We start from the raw sequence: 23,944 nt of genomic DNA on the forward strand, positions 1-23,944 counted from the left end.
TTTATCAGCATTTCTAAAACTGACAACTGTAAAGCCCTGTACACACGATCGGTTTGTCTGATGAAAATGGACTGTTCATCGGACGAACCGATCGTGTGTGGGTCCCATCGTTTTTTTTCCATCGGTGAAAAAAAATAGAACCGGTTTTAAATTTTTCCGATGGGGAAAAAAACGATCAGATGGTGGGGAAGTCCATCGGTCAAAAATCCACGCATGCTCAGAATCAAGTCGACGCATGCTCGGAAGCATTGAACTTGAACACCGCGTTGGACACGATCAGATTTTTAACCGATGGTGTGCAGGCAAGACTGATGAAAGTGACCTTAATCGGATATCCGATGAAAAAATCCATCGGATTAGATTCCATCAGATATCCTATCGTGTGTACAGGGCTTAAGAGTAGGAAAAACTGTCTCCATTGAGAGTGATTTTCAGTAGATATTAACAATGTTGTTTTGCATACAGGAGATCGCCTGATATCTGTGAACAGTGTGAGTTTAGAGGGCGTCAGTCATCAGACAGCTCTGGACATACTTCAGACTTCACCAGAGGATGTTACACTTCTAGTATCTCAACCAAAGGAGAAACATCAACAAGGTATCTTTTATATTGCTGTCTAACATATTCCAGACTGATTTGTGTTACTTTAGTAATTTTTCAGTATATGCAAGTCTATGGAACTGTATTTTGAATTTTATTTATCAACACAATGCATGCAGTCCATGACTGTTGCCCAGATGAACCCAAAGTTTTTTTTTTAAATTAGAAGCCACAAGTAGTAACACTTAGTAGTCTATCAAGTGTAATGTAGAAAAGTCATCCCTTGTGCAGATTAAGTTTATTTCATAAAGGAAGAAGATGGTTAGAAATAATACAATGCTGAAACCGACCATTTTTTTTAACGTTGAAAAACATGTGATTGGACACAGTTCAGATGGGCAGTTAAAATGCATGTACAGTGGGGCAAAAAAGTATTTAGTCAGCCACCAATTGTGCAAGTTCTCCCACTTAAAATGATGAGAGAGGCCTGTAATTGTCATCGTAGGTATACCTCAACTATGAGAGACAAAATGTGGAAACAAATCCAGACAATCACATTGTCTGATTTGGAAAGAATTTATTTGCAAATTATGGTGGAAAATAAGTGGTCACCTACAAACAAGCAAGATTTCTGGCTCTCACAGACCTGTATCTTCTTCTTTAAGAGGCTTGTAACGGTCACCACCGTTTACGATATTCCCATTCCATCAACCACGACAGCTTATCTGACACTCAACAATCTAGCAGACAAAATCCATCCCATTTCCCCAGAAATAACGAGACAGAGCTCTGTTACTGGTTTCAAAATGTATGAATGACATCTGACCTTTAGACTGCTAACTCACAACACCTCTATCATCAATAGACTTTTCACACAAAACAGTATTAGCATTGAAGGAGACACTCTTATTGACCGGTTGGGGGTCAGAATGAAATCGCCTGTAATATGTCCAGATCTCCTGCAATACATGAATTAACAGTAATGTCCTATCTCATGTCATTTATAATTAATATTTCTCAGTCACCCTGTGCCCAAAAGGGGCACAGGGTGACCCTAAACCCAAGAGTCATTGGTGACGCTGGCACAGGAGTACCCCCCATCCTTCAAAAGTCTCTGGGTGTCACGGGTCATTCCGTTACAAGGCTCCTCTGTCCTCCACTCATTATCTGTATTAATGGCACCTGTTTGAACTTGTTATCCGTATAAAAGACACCTGTCCACAACCTCAAACAGTCACACTCCACACCAGAAACAAAATTGTAGACCTGCACCAGGCTAGGAAGACTGAATCTGCAATAGGCAAGCAGCTTGGTGTGAAGAAATCAACTGTGGGAGCAATAATTAGAAAATGGAAGACATACAAGACCACTGATAATCTCCCTCGATCTGAGGCTCCACGCAAAACCTCACCCCGTGGGGTCAAAATGATCACAAGAACGGTGAGCAAAAATCCCAGAACCACACAGGGGGACCTAGTGAATGACCTGCAGAGAGCTGGGACCAACCTAAAAAAAGGCTACCATCAGTAACACACTACGCTGACAAGGACTCGGATCCTGCAGTGCCAGACATGTCCCCCTGCTTAAGCCAGTAAGTCCAGGCCCATCTGAGGTTTTCTAGAGAGCATTTGGATGATCCAGAAGAGGATAGGGAGAATGTCACATGGTCAGATGAAACCAAAGTAGAACGGTTTATTGCAACTCAGCATTCTCTCTCCTCCAAACACGACGAGTTGTGTTTGTACCAAAGAACACCATACCTACTGTGAAGCATGGGGGTGGCAACATCATGCTTTGGGCTGTTTCTCTGCAAAGAGAACAGGACGACTGATCCATGTACATGAAAGAATGAAAGGGGCCATGTATCGTGAGATTTTGAGTGCAAACCTCCTCCCATCAGCAAGGGCATTGAAGCTGAAACGTGGCTGGGTCTTTCAGCATGACAATGATCCCAAACACACCACCCGGGCAACGAAGGAGTGAATTAGTAAGAAGCATTTCAAGGTCCTGGAGTGGCCTAGGCAGTCTCCAGATCTCAACCCCATAGAAAACCTTTGGAGGGAGTTGAAAGTTTGTGTTGCCCAGCGAAAGCCCCAAAACATCACTGCTCTAGAGGAGATCTGCATGGAGGAATGGGCCAACATACCAGCAACAGGGGTCGGGGGGGGTTATGGGAGGCTGCAGGTCTGACAATAAAGAGACAGACGAGCTTCAACAAATCGAATGCAGCTAGAAATTGGTGTATTACGCTGGCTGGTGCTCCCTTACCTTCACCCCCTTTTTCTTTTTCTATTTTTTTTTTTTTTTCTCTTTATCTTTGTCCTTTTCTTCAGTTTAATGTACGTTTGTTGGTACTCATGTGTTTTTGGGCCTGGTAACCGGAGACCCAGTCTGATCCTTCTCTCTGCGTGAGAGATGGCACTCTCATCAGTGGTGTACCAGAAGGGGACGATAGGGGTGATCCATGCATGTCTGAACTCATATCATGGTTTTAATATGTTGATAATTATTCCCCCAGATGCCGTCACTGAACTGTATGCATTCCTGTCTAACCTTTTTGCTGACTGTGTACCCAGCGAAAGGCTCTCTTTGTCTTATCGCCTTAAGCTTTTACGTTCTAAATAAAGATTACATAAAGAAAAAAAAAATGCCAGCAACAGTGTGTGACAACCTTGTGAAGACTTACAGAAAACATTTGACCCCTGTCATTGCCAACAAAGTATATAACAAAGTATTGAGATGAACATTTGATATTGACCAAATACTTATTTTCCACCATAATTTGCAAATAAATTCTTTCCAAATCAGACAATGTGATGTGTCTGGATTTGTTTCCACATTTTGTCTCTCATAGTTGAGGTATACCTATGATGACAATTACAGGCCTCTCTCATCTTTTTAAGTGGGAGAACTTGCACAATTGGTGACTGACTACTTTTTTGCCCACTGTATGTTAGGTCAGTCTTTCAATTGGATATGGTTTTTTTTACCATGCTGTGTGAATAATAAATTAACATTTCTAATATTTTTTATTATTGAAGTTAATACATGATTAGTATGTAAAATACAGCATTCAAATCGTGTTTTAACCTCTTGACCACCGCCCCATGTCAAAAAGACGTCCTCTTTTTAAAGTTGAATATCTCGATAACGGCAGCAGCTGCTGCCACAACCCTGATATTCATCTTTTCAGGGGGCGGTGGTGTACACGATAACGGCGGTCTCCGCGGCGGATTCGCCGCGAGATCGCCGTTATCGGTGGCGGGAGAGGGCCCCCCCCCTCCCGCCGCTCTCCCGCGCCCTCCGCCGCTTACCGGAGCCGTCGGTAGCGGCGGAGGGGATCGGATGTGTCCGGCAGCTGAGCGGGGACGGGACTGAAGGAGAAATCTCCTTCACCCGTCCTCATAGCTCTGCTGGGCGGAAGTGACGTCAAAACGTCAGTCCCACCCAGCCTCTTAAAGAAACATTTTTTTTTTTGTCATTTGAAAAAATGACTTTTTTTTTATTTTTTTTTATTTTTGCATTTAAGTCTAATTATGAGATCTGAGGTCTTTTTGACCCCAGATCTCATATTTAAGAGGACCTGTCATGCTTTTTTCTTTTACAAGGGATGTTTACATTCCTTGTAATAGGAATAAAAGTGATCAATTTTTTTTTTTTTTTTTTTTTTTTTTTTCAGTGTAAAAAATTATAAAACTAAATAAAAATAAATAAGAAAACCAAAAAAAAAATTTTAAAGCGCCCCGTCCCGACGAGCTCGCGCGCAGAAGCAAACGCATACGCGAGTAGCGCCCGCATATGAAAACGGTATTCAAACCACACAAGTAAGGTATCGCCGCGATCGTTGGAGTGAGAGCAATAATTCTAGCCCTAGACCTACTCTGCAACTCAAAAAATGCAACCTGTAGAATTTTTTAAACGTCGCCTATCGAGATTTTTAAGGGTAAAAGTTTGACGCCATGCCACGAGCGGGCGCAATTTTTAAGCGTGACATGTTGGGTATCATTTTACTCGGCGTAACATTATCTTTCACAATATATAAAAAAATTGGGCAAAATGTATTGTTGTCTTATTTTTTAATTAAAAAAAGTGATTTTTATCCAAAAAAAGTGCGCTTGTAAGACCGCTGCGCAAATACGGTGTGACAAAAAGTATTGCAATGACTGCCATTTTATTCCCTAGGATGTCTGCTAAAAAAAAATATATAATGTTTGGGGGTTCTGATTAATTTTCTAGCAAAAAAATTGTGATTTTCACATGAAGGAGAGAAGTGCCAGAATTAACCCGGTGGGCAAGTGGTTAATTATTTAAAGTGAGTGATAATATTAATCACTTGGGAATAATAACTTTTTTTTTCTAGAACATCAGCCCAATGGGTTAAAAATCTTACCCCGCGCACCTTTTTCCAGTCAAGACATCGAGGCAGAGTCATCTTCAGAAGAACGAAGAAAGGTTCGAGGTCACGTGAGACTTCTATCTGGAAGTTCATCTGGAGTCTCTGCTGAGAAACGAGAAGGAAGCTTAAGTTCTCAGGACTCACGAACAGAAAGTGCAAGCCTGTCTAACAGTCACATCAATGGCCTCATCAGGAACCTCGCAAAGGAGCAGACCACTCCTCTGTCACAATCTGCCAGAAGCTCTCCATTAGTCAGCGCTAAGTGCAGTGACAGAAAGAAAACTCAAGGAGACAACAATCGCAGAGGAAGAGGGAAGCGTTCAGGCCTGACTGACTCCACAGATTATTCTGACAGGGGAGACTCCGACATGGATGAGGCCACCTCTTCAAACAGCCATGAACCAAGGACCGCCAGAAAGGTTCTTTACATGTCAATACAGTAGATTATAACACATAGGGGTTGATTTACTAAAACTGGACAGTGCCAAACCTGGTGCAGCTGTGCTTTGTAGTGAATCAGCTTCTAATTTCAGCTTGTTCAATTAAGCTTTGACAAAAAAACTGGAAGCTGATTGGTTTCTATGCAGAGCTGCACCAGATTTTGCACTCTCCAACGTTGGTAAATCAACCCCATATATTTCACATTTGTTTTAGTTTTCAGTAATGTTACAATCTCCTTTCTTTTGTACTTTCTACAAAGGAGTCAGTTTTGGGGGTTCCAGCACAGAAGCTCAATACTAACAGACTTCCAACAGTACCCCTAAAACCAGGAGATATCTTTACGGTTGTGCTGCCCAAAAAGGATGACAGCTTGGGGATAAGTGTCACGGTACTGTTTAAAAAGGTTTTGCGTTTTTCTCCTTTTTGCTTTCCTTGCATGCTTTGTATCGTTGAGGTGTTCGTATTAGTCTAATCTAGATATTTTGGGATTTATACCAATTATTGGCTGTAGCATAAATTGCTAGATGGACAAAAGAAGGACATTATAATTTGATGACCTAAACCATTAGCCATCTACTGTCCATATAAAAGATCATAAAATAGAGATAAGAGTTTAGTGAGAGGACAGTGAAAGGGGTTCCAATCATAGCATTTTTAAGTCGGTTGAAGGATCGACTTGGGTACAGTCAGCCTGCCCATAGATTGTTTGTATTGTCTATGGCTGGCTTAAAACTATAAACAAAGCTGTCTTTGTCTGGTTCCAATTAAATTTGGTTATCTTTTGCTAAGCAACATCAATCCTGTTTAATCACAACATTCCAAACATTCCTGTAGTAGACCAGGCTACTTAAATATACACAGTGTCTGCTACGAACAATAAGTAGGTAGGGTAGCCTAACCTCTATTTACTTTTTCCGTGATATACATGGCACATATTTGAGTAGATTTATAGCATATATTTTTATTTGAGAGCCATTCTCATTTCTTGGTCTTGTGTTTTGTTTTTTTTTCAGAGACACGCTGTTATATGGGGCTCAAAAACTGCCTTGTCATGTATTTCTAACACAAGAGATTAGTTACAAGTTATGGGATATAGCTTTGAGATCCTTCTTTTCATAACATGTTACTGTAACAGTTTACTGTGGCGCACACATCTCCTTTTTATATACAGTTTGCGGTTTCCAGTTACACGTCTAAATGTAAAATAGCCATGTGCTTCTGGGAAAAAGATGTGTGTGTTTTCAACTTATGTTTCCCAGCAACTAGGTTAAGTATTTGTTAGTAGGCATTCTTTGGGTTAATAAGGCTTGTTGCTTTATTTGCTCTAAAGCCATTTCATATCTTGTTTCCTTGTTGAGTCCTAATCAGTTTATCTATGAGTTGGCATAATGAAATCTTTTGTGGCTCAGAAATTCCTTTCATACCTGTACTTAAAGGGGTTGTAAAGGTTTGTTTTTTATTTTCTAAATAGGTTACTTTAAGCTAGTGCATTGTTGATTCACTTATCTTTTCCTTCAATTTCCCTTCTAAATGTTTTTTTTGTTTTTATTTTCTTTGTCTGAATTTCTCACTTCCTGTTCCTCCTCAGTAAGGTGATCAGTAAGCTGTTCTAAATGACTTTCCACCGCTCAGATGATGGTGGAAAGCTTACAGAGGAGAAACAGGAAGTGAGAATTTCAAACAAAGAAAAAAAAACATTTAGAAGGGAAATTGAAGGACAAGGTAAGTGAACCAACAATGCACTAGCTTAAAGGAAACAATTTAGAAAATAAAAGACAAACCTTTACAACCCCTTTAAGGGCCTTCTTTTGTCCATCTGTCTTGCTAGTTTTCCTAGTTATTGTGCCATTGATAATTGACTGCAAAGCAAGCGACATGTAAACTTTTGTTTATTTAAATTGGGCTGATTTTCTATAGTTCTTAGTTTATATATATGTTTAATAAATGTATGCAATATGCTGATATTTGTAAAATATAATTGCTTGCTTCTTGCAATTCATCTTGGTGCATTTTGCTTGATTGATGGCACACTCTCCTTTTTAAAGGAACAATTGAATCTAAAACGCATTCAGATATGTATTTGGAATTTTTAGTACCTTAGAGTTTGGGATGTTCTTTTTCAGCATCTTTAGCGTTTCTGACATCTCATATTATCAGCCATTGGTGGCTGACTAGAGGTTTCTGCAGTATACATCTATGGAAATACTTAACAGGATGTCAGTTGTAGTTTGCAAAATCATACCTACCATATTTCATAATATATTAAATGTCAGTATATTTTAGATGCTCTGGTCCTTTAAAGAGAGTCATTGCTAAAAAAAATTCATAGAAGTGCTAATGTATAAAACCTGGGAAAACCTGCAGTTGCCCACAACAACTAATTGTTTTATCTTTCATTCACTGTGAAAAATAAACAAAAAATCTGGTTGCAGTGGTCTACTTTTGCTCCAAGTTTCATTGCTGACATTTTCAAAACTGAATCCCATAATGCCTGCCTTTACTATGATAATACATCTGTGCTCCCCTTTCTAAAAGATAATGTAGTTAAAATGTATTCTTTACAACTGTTTAACCACTTTTCTATGTTGGCAATTCTTTAACATTTCATATTTTCTATTCAGAATTGTTTTATTTTATTTTTTTATAATTTACCATTTTTTTCTATCAAAAGGGGGCTAAGGGCCCTCTGTGGTAGAATTGGCAGCTGACAGGGTCTCTTTGTGGAGACACCAGGGGTGTCTTAGACCCTAATGTCTCCCCTACGTCTCCACTCTAATCGACCTAAGCAGAGGACTGTGCTTGATTGGCTGTTTACCTGAAGTTAAATCCCAGGCTTTTGACAGCTCTGTACCCAGAAACACTCAGCACTGAGCACTTCCAGGTTCATTAAGCACAGAGGGGAACAGGGAAGGGGGGGCTTATTGGGCACACTTTCACTGTGCCATGAAAGTGATCAGGTGGTTGTAAATGAAAATTGAAAGTCGCTGAAAAACAGTACAGCTGCAGCCTTGAGCTTGTTTTAACCCTGTTAATATTAGGAAGTTTTATAAACAAAGACAAAGGGGTGAAAGTGACACTAAACTCTGGTTTTAAGAAATTGGATTCAAGTATCTATTTTTAATTTGAAACACTACCTACTTATGCTACCAGCCCTTCAAATCTTCCAATTCTTTTTTTTTTTTTTTTTTCAATGACTTCATGTTATCTATGGTCCTACTGTACAGGTGAAACTCGAAAAATTTGAATATCGTGCAAAAGTTCATTTATTTCACTAATGCAACTTAAAAGGTAAAACTAATATATGAGATAAACTCATTACATGCAAAGCAAGATAGTTCAAGCCGTTATTTGTCATAATTGTGATTATGGCTTATAGCTCATGAAAACCCCAAATCCACAATCTCCAAAAATTAGAATATTGTGATAAGGTGCAATATTCTAGGCTCAAAGTGTCCCACTCTAATCGGCTAATTAAGCCATAACACCTGCAAAGGTTTCCTGAGCCTTTAAATGGTCTCTGTCTGGTTCAATAGGAATCACAATCATGGGAAAGACTGCTGAGCTGACAGTTGTGCGGAAAACCATAATTGACACCCTCCATACGGAGGGAAAGCCTCAAACGATAATTGCAAAAGAAGTTGGATGTTCCCAAAGTGCTGCATCAAAGCACATTAATAGAAAGTTATGTGAAAGGGAAAAGTGTGGAAGAAAAAGGTGCACAAGCAGCTGGGATGACCGCAGCCTGGAGAGGATTGTCGGGAAAAGGCCATTCAAAAGTGTTGGGGACTTTCACAAGGAGTGGACTGAGGCTGGAGTCAGTGTATCAAGAACCACCACACACAGACGGATCTTGGACATGGGCTTCAAATGTCGTATTCCTCTTGTCCAGCCACTCCTGAACAACAAACAACGTCAGAAGCGTCTTACCTTGGCTAAAGAAAAACAGACCTGGTCTGTTGCTCAGTGGTCCAAAGTCCTCTTTTCTGATGAGAGCAAATTTTGAATCTCATTTGGAAACCAAGGACTCAGAGTATGGAGGAAAAATGGAGAGGCACACACTGCAAGATGCTTGAAGTCCAGTATGAAGTTTCCACAGTCTGTGTTGATTTGGGAAGCCATGTCATCAGCTGGTGTTGGTCCACTGTGCTTCATTAAGTCCGGGGTCACCGCAGCCGTCTAGATTTTAGAGCACTTCATGCTTCCTTCCGCAGACCAGCTCTATGGGGATGCTGACTTCATTTTCCAGCAATTGGCACCTGCCCACACTGCCAAAAGCACCAAAACCTGGTTCAACGACTGTGGGATTACGGTGCTTGACTGGCCAGCAAACTCGTCTGACATGAATCCCATAGAGAATCTATGTGGCATTGCCAAGAGAAAGATGAGATATGAGACCGAACAATGCAGAAGAGCCGAAGGCCGCTATTGAAGCATCCTGATCTTCCATAACACTTCCATAACACCTCAGCAGTTCCACAGGCTGATAGCTTCCATGCCACGCCGCAATGAGGCAGTAATTGCTGCAAAAGGGGCCCAAACAAAGTACTGAGTACATATGCATCCTTATACTTTTCAGAGGTCCGATATTGTTCTATGTACAATGCTTGTTTTATTGATTGCATGTAATATTCTAATTTTCTGAGATTGTGGATTTGGGGTTTTTCTGATCTGTAAGCCATAATCATCACAATTATGACAAATCACGACATTAACTATCTTATACTGTATGTTAGTTTCACCTTTTAAGTTGCATGTGAAATAAATGAACTTTTGCATGATATTCAAATTTTGCGAGTTTCACCTGTATGTCAGAATGTAGCCACCCTATCTTGCTCACGAGATAGACTAAGGACTATGAATTTAGGACTGTGTAATGTGCATATAGCAATTCATATGACCGCAACTAAAGTGCACTGCTTGCGCATAACAAATAGAGGTCAGTAGGAAAAAGAAGTTTGGGAACTCACAAAGGACACAGTACAAGGAAACTGGAAAACTCAGTAAGCAACAGTTGAGAAAATCAAATTGGAGCCATTAAGAACTTGATATGTGTGGATTATTTTTGGAGCATAAGGATAATTTTGGCATTGGGTTCATAAAGTAAGTGGGTTAGCATAACGGCCAGGCAGTTAACATTTTAAGGGTCATGGCAGTCAACATGTTATTTGCATGACCAGTTTACCTTTAAATTATTCCTTTCCTTTTCCAGTGTTTACAGAAGCTACTGCCAATTATGAACTCTTCAAAGAAAGTTTTACTCCAGTTTGTCGTATAAGACCCAGGTTTTCACTGTTGGGAGCCATTATTTTGCTTTTTGCACAACAGAGCGAGGGTGATGCCTGTATTTTATTCACAGCATGCATGCCAAAAAGGCCTCTGCTTTTTCTGTGACATTTAAGAGTCTCTGCTCTCTACAGGGCAGTAGGCATATGTAGCCAAGGGAAAATGAAGATGTAGGTTTAGGCCCCATGCACGCGAGACGTTGGTAAACGCGTGTTCAGAGGCATTTAGACAGCTTTTTCAACTGCCCCTGAACACATTCAATGTTATTCTATGTGTCCATGCACACAGTCACGTTTTTCGGCAGTTGCGTTTATGCTAGTTTTTTCAGAAGCAAAAAAGTGCGTTCAGACGCAAACGTTTTCGTGTTTCAGATGCAAAACGCCGCTAAACGCGGCAAAACGCGGTACCGGCGTTTTGCCGTGATTTCGTTTATAGGCGTTTTTAAAGGTGTCCTATTTTTTTACATTAGAAATCTCAAAAATTATGACAAATGATGAAAAACCATTAAAAAACATAAAAAAAATGTAATTGCTTGCAAGTGGACAATACACAACTTGTAGCAGGTGATGTGGCCAGGTGATTTGGCAAGTGGATAATCCACAACTTGTGGCAGGTGACATGGCCAGGTGACGTGGCAAGTGGACAATACACAACTTGTGGCATGTGTCGTGGTCAGGTGACGTGGCAATTGGACAATCCACAATTTGTGCCATGTGACGTGGCCAGGTGACATGGCAGGTGACGTGGCCAGTGGACAATCTACAACTTGTGGCCAGGTGATTTGGCAAGTGGACAACCCACAACTTGTGCCATGTGACGTGGCCAGGTGACATGGCAGGTGACATGGCCAGTGGACAATCCACAACTTGTGGCAGGTGATGTGGCCAGGTGATTTGGCAAGTGGACAACCCACAACTTGTGGCAGGTGACATGGCCAGTGGACAACCCACAACTTGTGGCAGGTGACGTGGCCAGTGGACAATCCACAACTTGTGGCAGGCGACGTGGCCAGTGGACAATCCACAACTTGTGGCCAGGTGACGTGGCAGGTGACGTGGTCAGTGGACAATCCACAACTTGTAGCAGGTGACGTGGCTAGTGGACAATTCCCAACTTGTGGCAGGTGACGTGGCCAGGTAATGTGGCCAGGTGACGTGGCAAGTGGACAATCCACAACTTGTGGCAGGTGACGTGGCCAGTGGACAATCCACAACTTGTTGCCAGGTGACGTGGACAATCCACAACTTGTGGCAGGTGGCGTGGCCAGGTGACGTGGCAGATGACGTGGCAAGTGGACAATTCACAACTTGTGGCAGGTGACGTGGCAAGTGGACAATCCGCAGCTTGTGGCAGGTGATGTGGCAAGTGACACGCTAAATACACCTACACTGCTCTCTCAGCTGCTACTCACTCTGGTCTCACAAAATGGCTGAAATGGTTAAATAATACGTCTTTTTGAGCTTAGGGAGGGTCTTATGATGATTCTTAACTAAACACTTATAAACTAAAAAGCGGTAAAACGTCGCGAAATTCGCGGCAAAAACTGGCGTTTTCACTTTTAGGCCCGATGTACACAGGATGCTGCGAAACGTACGTTCAGAGGCAGTTGGATGCTTTTTTTCAACTGTCCCTAAACTCATTCAGTGTTATCCTATGTGACCATGTACACAGTCTCGTTTATTGCCATTTTTAGGCAGTTGCGTTTAACAGCATTTCTTTGAAAGCAAAAAAATGGGTTCAGATGCCAAAGATTTTCACATTTCAGACGCCAAACGCCACTAAACGCAGTAACCTGCATTTGGGCAGCGTTTCTTTTATATTCGTTTTTCGTTTTTGGTCATTTAAAAAAAGAAAAAGGCGGCAAAACGGACGTTTTAAATGTGGGTTACTATCTGTCAAGTAGTAACTTTTAACTCTTAACTCTTGTTCTCTATGCTCAGTCCACATATGTTTAGAGAACATTGTGGGTTTACGTGAACATGAAAAATCATAGTAGACTACTGTGCTCTACTAATCGTAAAATAAAGCACCTTGGTAAGCACATTCTTTAAGAGCTTTAACTACACTGAATCTTAATCTGTTGCCTAATAAATGTTTTAGGCCAGCTCCCAAAATACTCCCAGTTACCATTTGTAATCCGCGGGCTGAACAAAAAAAAAACAAGAGCAAGAGTTAAATGGAGGTATTTACCCCCCCCCCCCCTACTTTTTCCCTGGCTGGACATTGTATTCTAACAGTTGGCACCCACCACTGCTGTCAATACACTAATCAGCAGCTGCAACCACTGATCAAAAAAATTATCCCTTTGACCAGTCAGTCAGTTCCTCCTGAACTGGCTGATTCTCGGTATATAGCCGCCTTTAATCCCAGGGTTAGACTACTTGGGGCTAAGAACTGCCCTCACTTGGAGCTATACTTCTCCCTTGCTAAACTAAGGGATTACCATCTCATGAATCACCTGTAAGTTTTATATGGGCTTTCCTTGTTCTCCTGCAGTCAGGGTTTTAGTTGTTTAGTCTCCACCAGTTCAGGTCAGCCCTTATAGTATTGAAAGGTTAGGAAGTATTCCCAAAAAGAAAAGTCAAGCACTATAGTATAGATGCTCCACTCCTATTGTTAGGGAGTTTGTCATGTTGCAGAGTGTCCACGAACACAAAAGGGACTGGCAAACTCTGGCTACCAGCCAAGTGTCCATCCACCACCAGTGGGATCCAAGGTAGTTATGCAGCAGAACTGTGGGAAAACGCACTGACTCCCCAGTGACAATAGTAGATCCATACTAAGCATAAACCATAGATCGGTGTCAGATATGGCATTCAGATTATAGTGCTCCCCTCCTCAGGATTAAAGCATGCGTGTAATAAACATAAAGCCAGGATACTTATCACCCTTGTTGTCAGTTGTTTATATTTCAGATTCAGCCTCTGATGTTATGTTGCTTCTGTCCTCAGGGCAATCAAGATCCCTTGTTTGTATCCACATTCACCTCTTAAGTCTGCCCAACATCTCTTTCAGAAGGCTTCCAGGCTAGTAGTCTGCATGCCTGGAGCTCTGTAGCATGAAAGCTACCGACCCTAATGATCCCATGTTTTTTGGCCTCTTCGTGAATTTATGTAATTGTTCCTGGTCCATATAAAGGAACACATTATTGTAATTGCTAATGCATGTTTTTTTTTTTTTTTTGTCCTTAGGGAGGTGTAAACACCAGCGTAAAACATGGTGGAATCTATGTGAAAGCTGTGATACCAAAGGGTGCAGCTGAAGCTGAAGGCAGAATACAAAAGGGTATGTTCTGGAATTGCAAACACACATCTCTTTGCTCTTTACTTTAATCATCCTACAAAGAACAGCATTACTACAGTTATGTGCATTGCACTTATAGAGTAAGAGATCTGTAAGTGTACTTTTTCACAAAAAGTCTAAATATCCAATGATGTTTCTGTAAAAGTGCGCTATTAGCATTTCAATTCTTTGTGTTTGCAGATGCACACAGCAGCCCATAGATGATTACATTTTTTTTGTTCCATCAGGCTGCTGAACAAAAAAAACTAACCTGATTCCACAATCCACACATATGAGGTAGATGGGGAAATCATTCTAGGTGAGCTAACATGTTGTGATGGTGGGGAGACTTCCCTTTCGTCAGAATACACTGATCAGCGCTACCAGCTATAGCCAGTGGTACTGATTAAGCAGCATTTATCCAACAGGCTGGTTGTACAGAAGTCGATCAGTAGATTGACTTTTGTACAACTATTGTCCCCATGCATGTCTCGAAATTAGGCAGGTTCCTGCTTAACCCGTCCAAATTTGGACTCATGCAAGTCCAGCTTATTTTTGGCACTTCTCTCCTTCATGTAAAAATCAAAATTTTTTTGCTATAAAATTAATCAGAACCCCCAAACATTATATATTTCTTTTTAGAAGACACCGTAGGGAATAAAATGGCGGTCATTGCAACTTTTTTTCCTCGCACGGTATTTGCGCAATAATTTTTCAAACGCCTCTTTTTTTGAAAAAAAAATGGTTTCATGAATTAAAAAATAACAAAACAGCGACGATACCTCACATGTGGGGTTTGAACGGCGTTTACATATGTGGGCGGGACTTGCATGCGTGTTCGCTTCTGAGCTTCATTTTTTTTATTTTTACACTTTTTTATTTTTTATTTTTTTATCACTTTATTCCTATTACAAGGAATGTAAACATCTCTCTTTATGGAGAGATGTGGGGTCAACAAGACCCCACATCTCTCCTCCAGGCTTACAAGCATGAGATTGTGAAAAACAAATTCACTGATCTCATGCCAACAGCCGCGATTGCGGCTTTGTTTACTTCCGGGTACCGGACGTGACGTCATAACGTCACGCCCGGACCTCCGACGGTCATAGAGATGACTGGTGACCATCTGGTCACCAGTCATCTCTATGCTTCCTAGCCAGCGCCAGCCGATTCGCTCTCCGGGCCCCCAATGGCACGGAAGAGCCCGGAGAAGCACCGGATGGCGACGGGAGGGGGGGCGTCCCCTCCCGCTGCCTATAAGAACGATCAAGCGGCGAACTGCCGCTTTGATCGTTCTTATCGTGCAGAGAATCGGCGGCTGAAGACGGTGATATCTGAATGATGCCTGTAGCTGCAGGCATCATTTAGATATTACCGCACAACGTCCTCGGTTGTCAAGTAGTTAAGACTTGTTTGGAAAGTCTAGCTGTAATGGAATGGTAGCCTTTGTTGGTCTTGGGGGGGGGGGGGGGGCAGAAACAAAGAATGAAGATGATACATCACCATTGAAGTTTCCTAGAGATAACAGAAGGCTTCCAATGGTTGAGTCAAAACGGCAGTATTGCTTTTGGGTCCATAAGACCTAAACACCTCATTGTTCAAACCTTTGGTGGATTTGGCTATATATCCATACTGCCAAACCTGAATTACCCAGGTGGTCTATAATGGTTATGGATAGCATTGTAGTCATGGAAGTATGCCACTGGTGCAGATGTTCTAAAACTGCTGGAGTTTTCATCAAATACACATGACAGCTGTTAGAAGACTAGGTCTGAAATAGCACAATTTGATGCTTTTCCTGTGTGTCTGCCTCTTATTCCGCGTACACACGACCATTTTTAATGGTCTAGAAAAAACTAAGTTTTTTTTTTTATTCTTAAGCCTGCCTTGCCTACTAGGGGTGCAATGGATCAAAAAACTCACGAATCGGATCGATCCTCGGATCAGGAGTCACGGATCGGATCATTTTCGGATCGGCAAACAAATAAAAATGATTTATAAGAATAGAGGGAAAAGCACTTTCACATGGCTTAAAAATGGTCATGTGACAGGTTTCCTGCTCCCAGAAAAAAAGAAATCTCCTATTTATTTGAATAAATAGGACCTTGCTTGCTTCAGAATCATGAAAGTATATTTACAATATAAAGCACACTGTAATGTTTTATAAATGTGTCAGGGGAAAAAGCTGCAGTATTACTGTGGTTAGGCAATACTGCTGCTTTTTAAATCAGAATGGTCATCTTATAAGTATGTTCAGGTTGTCTAAAAGTGTTTAAATTAGTATCAAAAACATCCGTTATTGGTATTAGAATGTGCACAACCTGATAATATAAATGAATAACAAGACAGAGCCAGGTTTAAGAAGCATCAGACAGGGCATTCATTCAAGAGTTATGCAAAAGAGCTGTCAGGGATCAAACTTTAAGATTAAGGACAACTTACGGTATTAGGAATACTTTAGTCATTTCAACAGGATAGGCAGTCCCATTTCTTGCAGAAGATCCACGAGCAGAGGGAGGGGTGATGACGTCAGCGCGCACCGCCGCCAGGTGTACCAAGATGGCCGACCGCTCCGGAGCTAGGCCGAAGCCGCGGTCTTTCCTAAGGCGGCGGTGCGCTCCGCGGATCGCATTCTGTGCCGATCCGAACAGGTCGGCCCGATCACGGATCGGTCACGATCCGTTGCACCCCTATTGCCTACACACGATCGTGAAAAAAAATGCTCTAGCAAAGCGCGGCTCTATAAAGGGGAAGTTCCATTCGGATGGCGCCACCCTTGTGGCTGCTTTTGCTGATTTCGTGTTAGTAAAAGTTTGGTGAGAGACGATTCGCGCTTTTCAGTCTGTTACAGCGTGATGAATGTGCCATTTCCATTACGAACGCTAGTTTTATCAGAACGAGCGCTACCGTCTCATAACTTGCTTCTGAGCATGCGCGTTATTTTCACGTCGTTAAAGCCTGCACACGACCATTTTTTATGACGTTAAAAAAAAAAACATTCTTAACATCGTGAAAAACGGTCGTGTGTATGCGGCATTATGGCCACCCACAGGCATGTGATGTCTCCTGCTTCATTTTAGATGGTGATCTGTTTGGGGAAAAAATCATATGCCTGTGGACATAATGTGATCTTTTGTAGTCACACCCTGGCTGACCAAAATCTTTGACAAAAAAAAACTGGAAGCGATTGGCTTCTTTGCAGAGCTGCACCAGATTTTGCACTATTTTTTGGAATTAAATTTTCTTGGTTGATTACTATTCTTACTCCAAGATACGGCTGTTGTCTGCTCCTTGCATAAATTTGTCTACTTAGCAAAAATTTTGTGTTTTTTTTTTTGTTTGCAAGTGAGTCAGATTGACATCATTTTAAATTTACTACTCTATATAGGTCCTAAAATACCTTGCCAAATTCTGAAACATATACTTGTTTTAACAGTTTTTGCTGTGTACTGTGCAACCATCCCCAAGGGAAAGTCAAAGCAACAATGAGCATGATAATCCAGGCTTATGTATCATGTTGTAAAGAGTTATAGGGGGCGCTGTGATAATAAAGTGAAACTACAAAACTCAATTACATATAAATAGAAACCACAAATGATCAACCCCTGTGAAAAAAAAGTGTGTTAATAAGAAAATCTTAATGATTGATCAAATATTGTCCAACTGGCAATAACTCAAAAAGTCAATGATCAAAATTATAGTCCCAATATTTGTGGAAACAAAAAAACTGGTGTTTCAATTCCAAAAAACATCCACCACCGACAGGATTCTTGCTGCAGTAAAACTTGTTATCTAAAGTGCAATCTTATTCCTTCACCAAAATACTGTAGATACGACACCCAAAGTGCACAGAAGGGGATTTTTTTTAGTTAAAAAGATCTATAAACGCTTTAGCAGGATCGTGCCTGCACACTTGCCATAGACAGGAAATGTTGTAGTAACCTCGTATCCTACGTTTCAGAGATGGGACATGAAACACAAAATCAAAGTTTCCATAGTGCAAACCGTTTATTTTAAAAAGGATAAAAGAAATCAAAGGCCAAATGGGCGCTTACATTAAAAAGTGCCCATCCCGGCACTGGGGCTGCAAACTCGTATAGATCGCACAGGGCTCCTCCACTTCCGTGGCGGCGTGCGTTCCACCTGCTCAGGGCTCAAGCCAGATGCACTGGTTGGGACGTAGAAAGCACACGCCTGTATCATGTTGTGCATGCTTGTATGTCTGAAGACCGTTCTACCTAAATACTTTATTTCAAGAACAATGTAATGGGATTTTTGTCTTGCTAGTAAAATCAATTCCTTGGAATACAGTAGAGGACGCAGGATAATTTTTCAGCATGTCCAAAAAACGAAGTTTTCCCAACTTCATCATTAAAACAACGTTATTAAGAAATGTTGTTCGTACAAATTGTACTCCCGCGCTGACCTTGTGATATACAAAATTACAAAAATAATATATATAATGTAAATTGTGATAATTTCCTCACCACCTCTAATGGACGTGTTATCTAAAAAGATACCATGTACTTTTCAAAAATAATAAAAAAATATATATATTTAAAAATATGAAAAATATATATATGTGAAGATGGATAAACTCCTAGCCCTTACAAAATCTAGTGCGCCTACGCGCTAATTGATAGAAAATATAAACAATAAAAATAGATATAAATGTGATGAATATGCAAAATACAAAATAGTCCAGTGTAATCATGCAATAATAAGAAACTCTAAAAGCGTGTCTTCTGAAGACGGATCACAGAATTCGAAACGCGTCAAGGCGCGGGGGTACCGCATATATATAACACCCAGGTCACACCATCATGTGTACGAGGCCTAAACCAATTTTTTAGAAGGAAAAAATATATTTCTCATATACCTTCTTTTAAGGTAGTGTGTCTGCAGCCAGGGCAAAGTCAAAGAATGGCCCAGGAGGAGAGACCGAAGGGGCTCACTTGTGACCCCTGGTATGTACAGTCATTAGAAGAACTGAAATTCTGCCAATCAAATCACACTGTGCCAGTAAATTTGTTCCTGGATAAATAGGAGGAAGGTTGTTTGGCAGAAGTGCCACAAAAGTGCCCAGAGGAAACCAGAAAATCAGACTAGGGACAACTATCCAAACAGGGTACTAGGACCCTGCAAAGATTGAGTACCAAATCACTCCCCTCCCCCAGAGTTGTGTGAAAAACCTTTGCAGCTGCCCCCAGACACCCCCCTTTTTTTTCTTACCTCAGCCCAATGCAATCCAGCGATGACCATAAGCCCAGGGGAGGAGTCAGTAGCACCCCAGAAGCAGAGGAACGGGGCTGCTCTGTGCAAAACCCTTGCAAGTATAAGCTTGTTGTTTTTATTTGGGAAAGAAATTGAAATTTTCAACCCCTAAAAGTGTCTTGCATTGTAATCAAGACACAGAGCATCATATCAAACACCTTTTAAGCTTTACATTTGCATTGTTTCAAAAATATTAGCATCCAGCCATGTATGATTATTGGGTGAAGTATGTCATTGTAAGTTATTTACAATTTGTTTTACTCTAACCTAGGTGATCGAGTGCTTTCTGTTAATGGAACCAGCCTGGAGGGTGCCACACATAAACAAGCTGTGGAGACATTGAGAAATACTGGCCAGGTAGGATTTTGTAACAGGAATGTAACAAGGGAACTATAAACCCAGGACGTTTTATTTGATAAAGTAGATTAACTTGATGCATTCTGCTTTTTATTTGATAACACAGACAAAGGTGAGAGAATTTACAGCTTTTTTTTTTTAGGGTGAGGATATTGTACAGCGCTGAAAAGTTTTTTTTTTTCATTTTTTTTTATTGTACAGGACACAGGTATTTAATCATAATGGATGGGTTATATGCCAAGCCTTTATGTGACTGGACAGTGGCAAAGCCGATCAAAGCTTTAGCACTCTCTCATATAACCCCCTCCCACCATGCAAGGCCTAGATTATTTTTATTTTTTGTGTGTTTTTAGGTGATAGATGTACCTATGTGTGTGGCAGACTGCTGGTAGGTAGACTTCGCTGTTCCCTAACTATCAAGAAAAGTTGCAAGCTACACCAGCCCACTATAGCAGAGAGTGTCTGTTTCTGTTAGAGGGACATCAGTCCCGCACACTGACAACCACAGCTGCTAAGCAGTGCATATCAGTGCTGCCCACCAGTTGCACCTATCAGTGCTGCCTATCGGCGTACATCACTAAAGGTGAAAAATTAACTGTTTGCAAAATTTCATATCAAGCTATGAACAGTTTTTTTGTTTTTCTCAAAATTGTCTGTCTTTGTTTGTTTTTTAGCAAAAAAAAAAAATCCGCAGTGATTAAATACCACCAAAAGAAAGCTCTATTTGTGTGAAAAAAATTATAAAATTTAATTTGGGTACAGTATCGCATGACATTCAAAGAGTGACAGCGCTCAAAATTGGCCAGGGCAAGAATGGGGTTTAGGTGCCCAGTAAGCAAGTAGTTAAAGCAGGGTTAGGTTATAAAAAAAACATCCCAAGCTTTGAATATCTCACGGAGCACTGTTTAATCTATCATATGAAAATGAAGAGAATATGGCACAACTGCAAACCTACCAAGACATGGCTGTCCACCTAAACTGACAGGCCGGGCAAGCAGAGCATTAATCATAGAAGCAGCCAAGAGGCCCATGGTAACTCTGGAGGACCTGCAGAGATCACCAGCTCAGGTGGGAGAATCTGTCCACAGGACAAATATTAGTCGTGCACTCCACAAATCTGTCCTTTATGGAAGAGTGACAAGAAGAAAGCCTTTGTTGAAAGAAAGCCATAAGAAGTCCCGTTTGAAATATGCAAGGAGCCATGTGGGAGACACAGCAAACGTGAAAAAAAGTGCTCTGATCAGATGCAGATGGCCTAAAAGCAAAACGCTATGTGTGGTCAAAAACTAACATTGCACATCACCCTGGACACACCATGCCCACTATGAAACATGGTGGCAGCATGTCGTGGGGAAGCTGGTGGAGTTGATGGGAAGATGGATGGAGCCAAATACAGGACAATCTTAGAAGAAACCCGGTTAAAGTCTGCAAAAGATTTGAGACTGGGGTGGAGGTTCACCTTCTAGCAGGACAACGACCTGAGCTACAATGGAATTGTTTAGATCAAATCATATTTGTGTGTTATGTGGCAAGACTTGAAAACTGCTGTTCAGGCGCTCTCCATCCAATCTGACAGAGCTTGAGCTATTTTGCAAAGAATGGGCAAAAATGTTACTCTAGATGTGCAAAGCTGGTAAAGACATCAACAAAAAGACTTGTAGCTGTAATTGGAGCAATAGGTAGTTCTACAAAGTATTGACTTGGGGCTGAATACGAATGCAGGCCACACTTTTCACATATTTTGTAAAAAAAAAAAAAAAATTGAAAACCATTTACCGTGGGGAAAATTATTATCTGCAGATTTTGTATGTTTGCCCACTTACAAAAGAAATAAAGGGTCTATAATTTTTTATCATAGGTGTATTTTAAATGATGGAGGAAGAATATCAACCGAAAAAACACATGATATAAATGTTATAAATTGCGTTGTAGTTCAGTGAGTAAAATACCTATCTCCAACCAACAATAACTGGCTCCCACAGACTGGCTACAGTATGTGCTTATGTGGTACACAGATTAGTCTTGTCAATTTAAGAAGGTGCTGCTAATGACGACTTGTTATGTGTATAAAAGACACCTGTCCACAGAATCTTTCTTCCATTCTCAAGCTCCACCATCATGGGCAAGACAGGGTTCTGTGCTGGGACCAATCCTATTTAATTTGTTCATAAACGACCTGGAGGATGGGGTAAACTGTTCAATATTTGTATTTGCGGATGATACTAAGCTAAGCCGGGCAATAACTTCTCTGCAGGATGTGGAAACCTTGCAATAAGATCTGAACAAATTAATGGGATGGGCAACTTCATGGCAAATGAGGTTTAAAGTAGAAAAATTTAAAATAATGCATTTGGGTGGCAAAAATATGAATGCAATCTACTCACTGGGGGGGAGAACCTCTGTGGGAATCTAGGATGGACAAGGACCTGGGGGTCCTAGTAGTAGGCTCAGCAGTTGCATGCAATGAAAGCAAAGCAAACAGAATATTGGCATGCATTGAAAAACGATTAACTCCAGAAATAAAGCGATAATTCTCCCACTTTACAAGAGTCTGGTCCGGCCGCACCTAGAGCATGCTGTCCAGTTTTGGGCTCCAGTCCTCAGGAAGGATGTACTGGAAATGGAGCGAGTACAAAGAAGGGCAACAAAGCTAATAAATGGGTCTGGAGGATATTGGAAAGGTTGCGAGCACTGAACTTATTCTCTCTGGAGAATAGACGCTTGAGTGGATATGATTTCAATTTACAAATGCCATACTGGTGACCCCACAATAGAGATAAAACTTTTTTGTGGAAGGGAGTTTAACAAGACATGTGGCCACTCATTACAATTAGAAAAAAAGAGGTTTAACCCTAAACTACGTAGAGGGTTCTTTACTATAAGAGCTGCGAGGATGTGGATTTCCCTTCCACAGACGGTGGTCTCAGCGGGGAGCATCACTAGTTTAAAAAAAATATTAGCTAAGCACCTGAACGACCACAACATACGGATATACAATGAAATACTGACATATAGTCATACACATAGGTTGACCTTGATGGAATTTTTTTTTTTTCAACCTCACCTACTACGGTATGCAAGATAAAACCTGGGGCCAGATTTGGACTGTTATTGCCCATGCTTCATTGGTTGTTTGTGTGTAGTTTGAGCAGACGATATGTTTTAGATTTGCCTGAAGTTCTTGTAAATACAAACTGTTTTTTTTCTATGCAGGTGGTAACGTTGGTATTGGAAAAAGGACAGCTACCAGCTGTGAAAGTCCATGCTCCAGTTACCCCTCAATGTACACCACCTAACCAAGCTGAGACAAGCAAACAACAAGAACAGAAGGCTTCTGTACCACCAGAATACAGCTTTATAACTAATGGTAAGCTTTATTTACACTTTGAAAATGCCAACAAACTACTACTACAGTATGTAACCTGTATCTTCGCTAAATGTTTTCTTTTTTTTATTTATTGCTATCTGTGTCCCCATTGGGGAGAGCCACATTCTCTTTTCTGGGATATCCAACTCAAAATGTTACAGTTGTCACTATAACAGGCGGTGACAAGAAATCTTCCAATTTACTGCAATATAATTAGAACTAAAATGTTATAGGGAACATCTAGAAGTGTCAATTGTACCTAAGCAGTATCCTGTAAACTGTATACTTTGGCTTGAATTGCTCCTGAAAATAGCAGTGCACTTCCTGGGATGTAGGGGTGCCCAGCTACCAGCATGTATACAGCCTTGTAGCTCTGTCAGCTGTGTGAGATCTAAGGCATTTCTAGTCTCAGAACTAGAAAATTGATATTTGGCGATGTCACTACTGTTTTTTGCTTATTGTCCTTTTGTTGAAGGCTCTGAGATGAGGAAGCAAAAACCTGCTTTAACCAAAATGGTTGCTTATATACAGTCATTATGTAGGACAAGGCATGGAACGTCAGTAATAAAGAACCTTGCTTCAAGACCACATGCAGTTTTTGAGACTAGTCCTTTGTTTGCCTTTTTTTAGCATAGTTCCCAGAGTCTGTTTCTAGTTCAGTTAGTCCAGCTATGATGTCATATAGCAGCAAATATTATTAAAAATACTCATGGTATTATATAATTTCTTACATTCTAGCTATCCTTGCAAATATCGTATTTACCTATGTCTGCATGTTTTTTTTTTCTTCTTCTTCCCTTCTTTGATACTGTTGTTTTGTCAGGAACTGACCAACCATATGTAAGCAGTTAAATTCTATTTAACCAGTTCAGCTCTTACAGCCGTATACCCCAGTAAACCAGTTTTTACATTTTTGCAGTGAGCCTGTTTATTTTGCAATTTTGTCCTTGCCTATCCCCTTCCTGCCTCCACCTCCTGGCCCTTTTAGAACTTCTAGTTGCTGG

General features: G+C 40.8%; 1 protein-coding gene across 11 annotated transcripts in view; it reads left to right on the plus strand.

Annotated features, from left to right (window-relative positions):
* The window catches only part of PTPN13 (protein tyrosine phosphatase non-receptor type 13), a 350,570-nt gene that overhangs the window by 268,696 nt on the left and 57,930 nt on the right, over positions 1–23,944 (plus strand). For 7 of the 11 annotated variants that reach the window (XM_040326640.1, XM_040326643.1, XM_040326655.1 and 4 more), the window contains 6 exons: positions 466–597; positions 4,901–5,355; positions 5,637–5,780; positions 13,852–13,945; positions 19,488–19,573; positions 22,787–22,940. In XM_040326640.1, the coding sequence (XP_040182574.1) occupies positions 466–597; positions 4,901–5,355; positions 5,637–5,780; positions 13,852–13,945; positions 19,488–19,573; positions 22,787–22,940 (1,065 nt within the window). The remainder of the gene's footprint in view (positions 1–465; positions 598–4,900; positions 5,356–5,636; positions 5,781–13,851; positions 13,946–19,487; positions 19,574–22,786; positions 22,941–23,944) is intronic. The other 4 variants (XM_040326642.1, XM_040326660.1, XM_040326674.1 and 1 more) reach the window with 2 other exon arrangements.

This window comes from Rana temporaria, chromosome 1, assembly GCF_905171775.1.
Source record: "Rana temporaria chromosome 1, aRanTem1.1, whole genome shotgun sequence".
Lineage (NCBI taxonomy): Eukaryota > Metazoa > Chordata > Amphibia > Anura > Ranidae > Rana > Rana temporaria.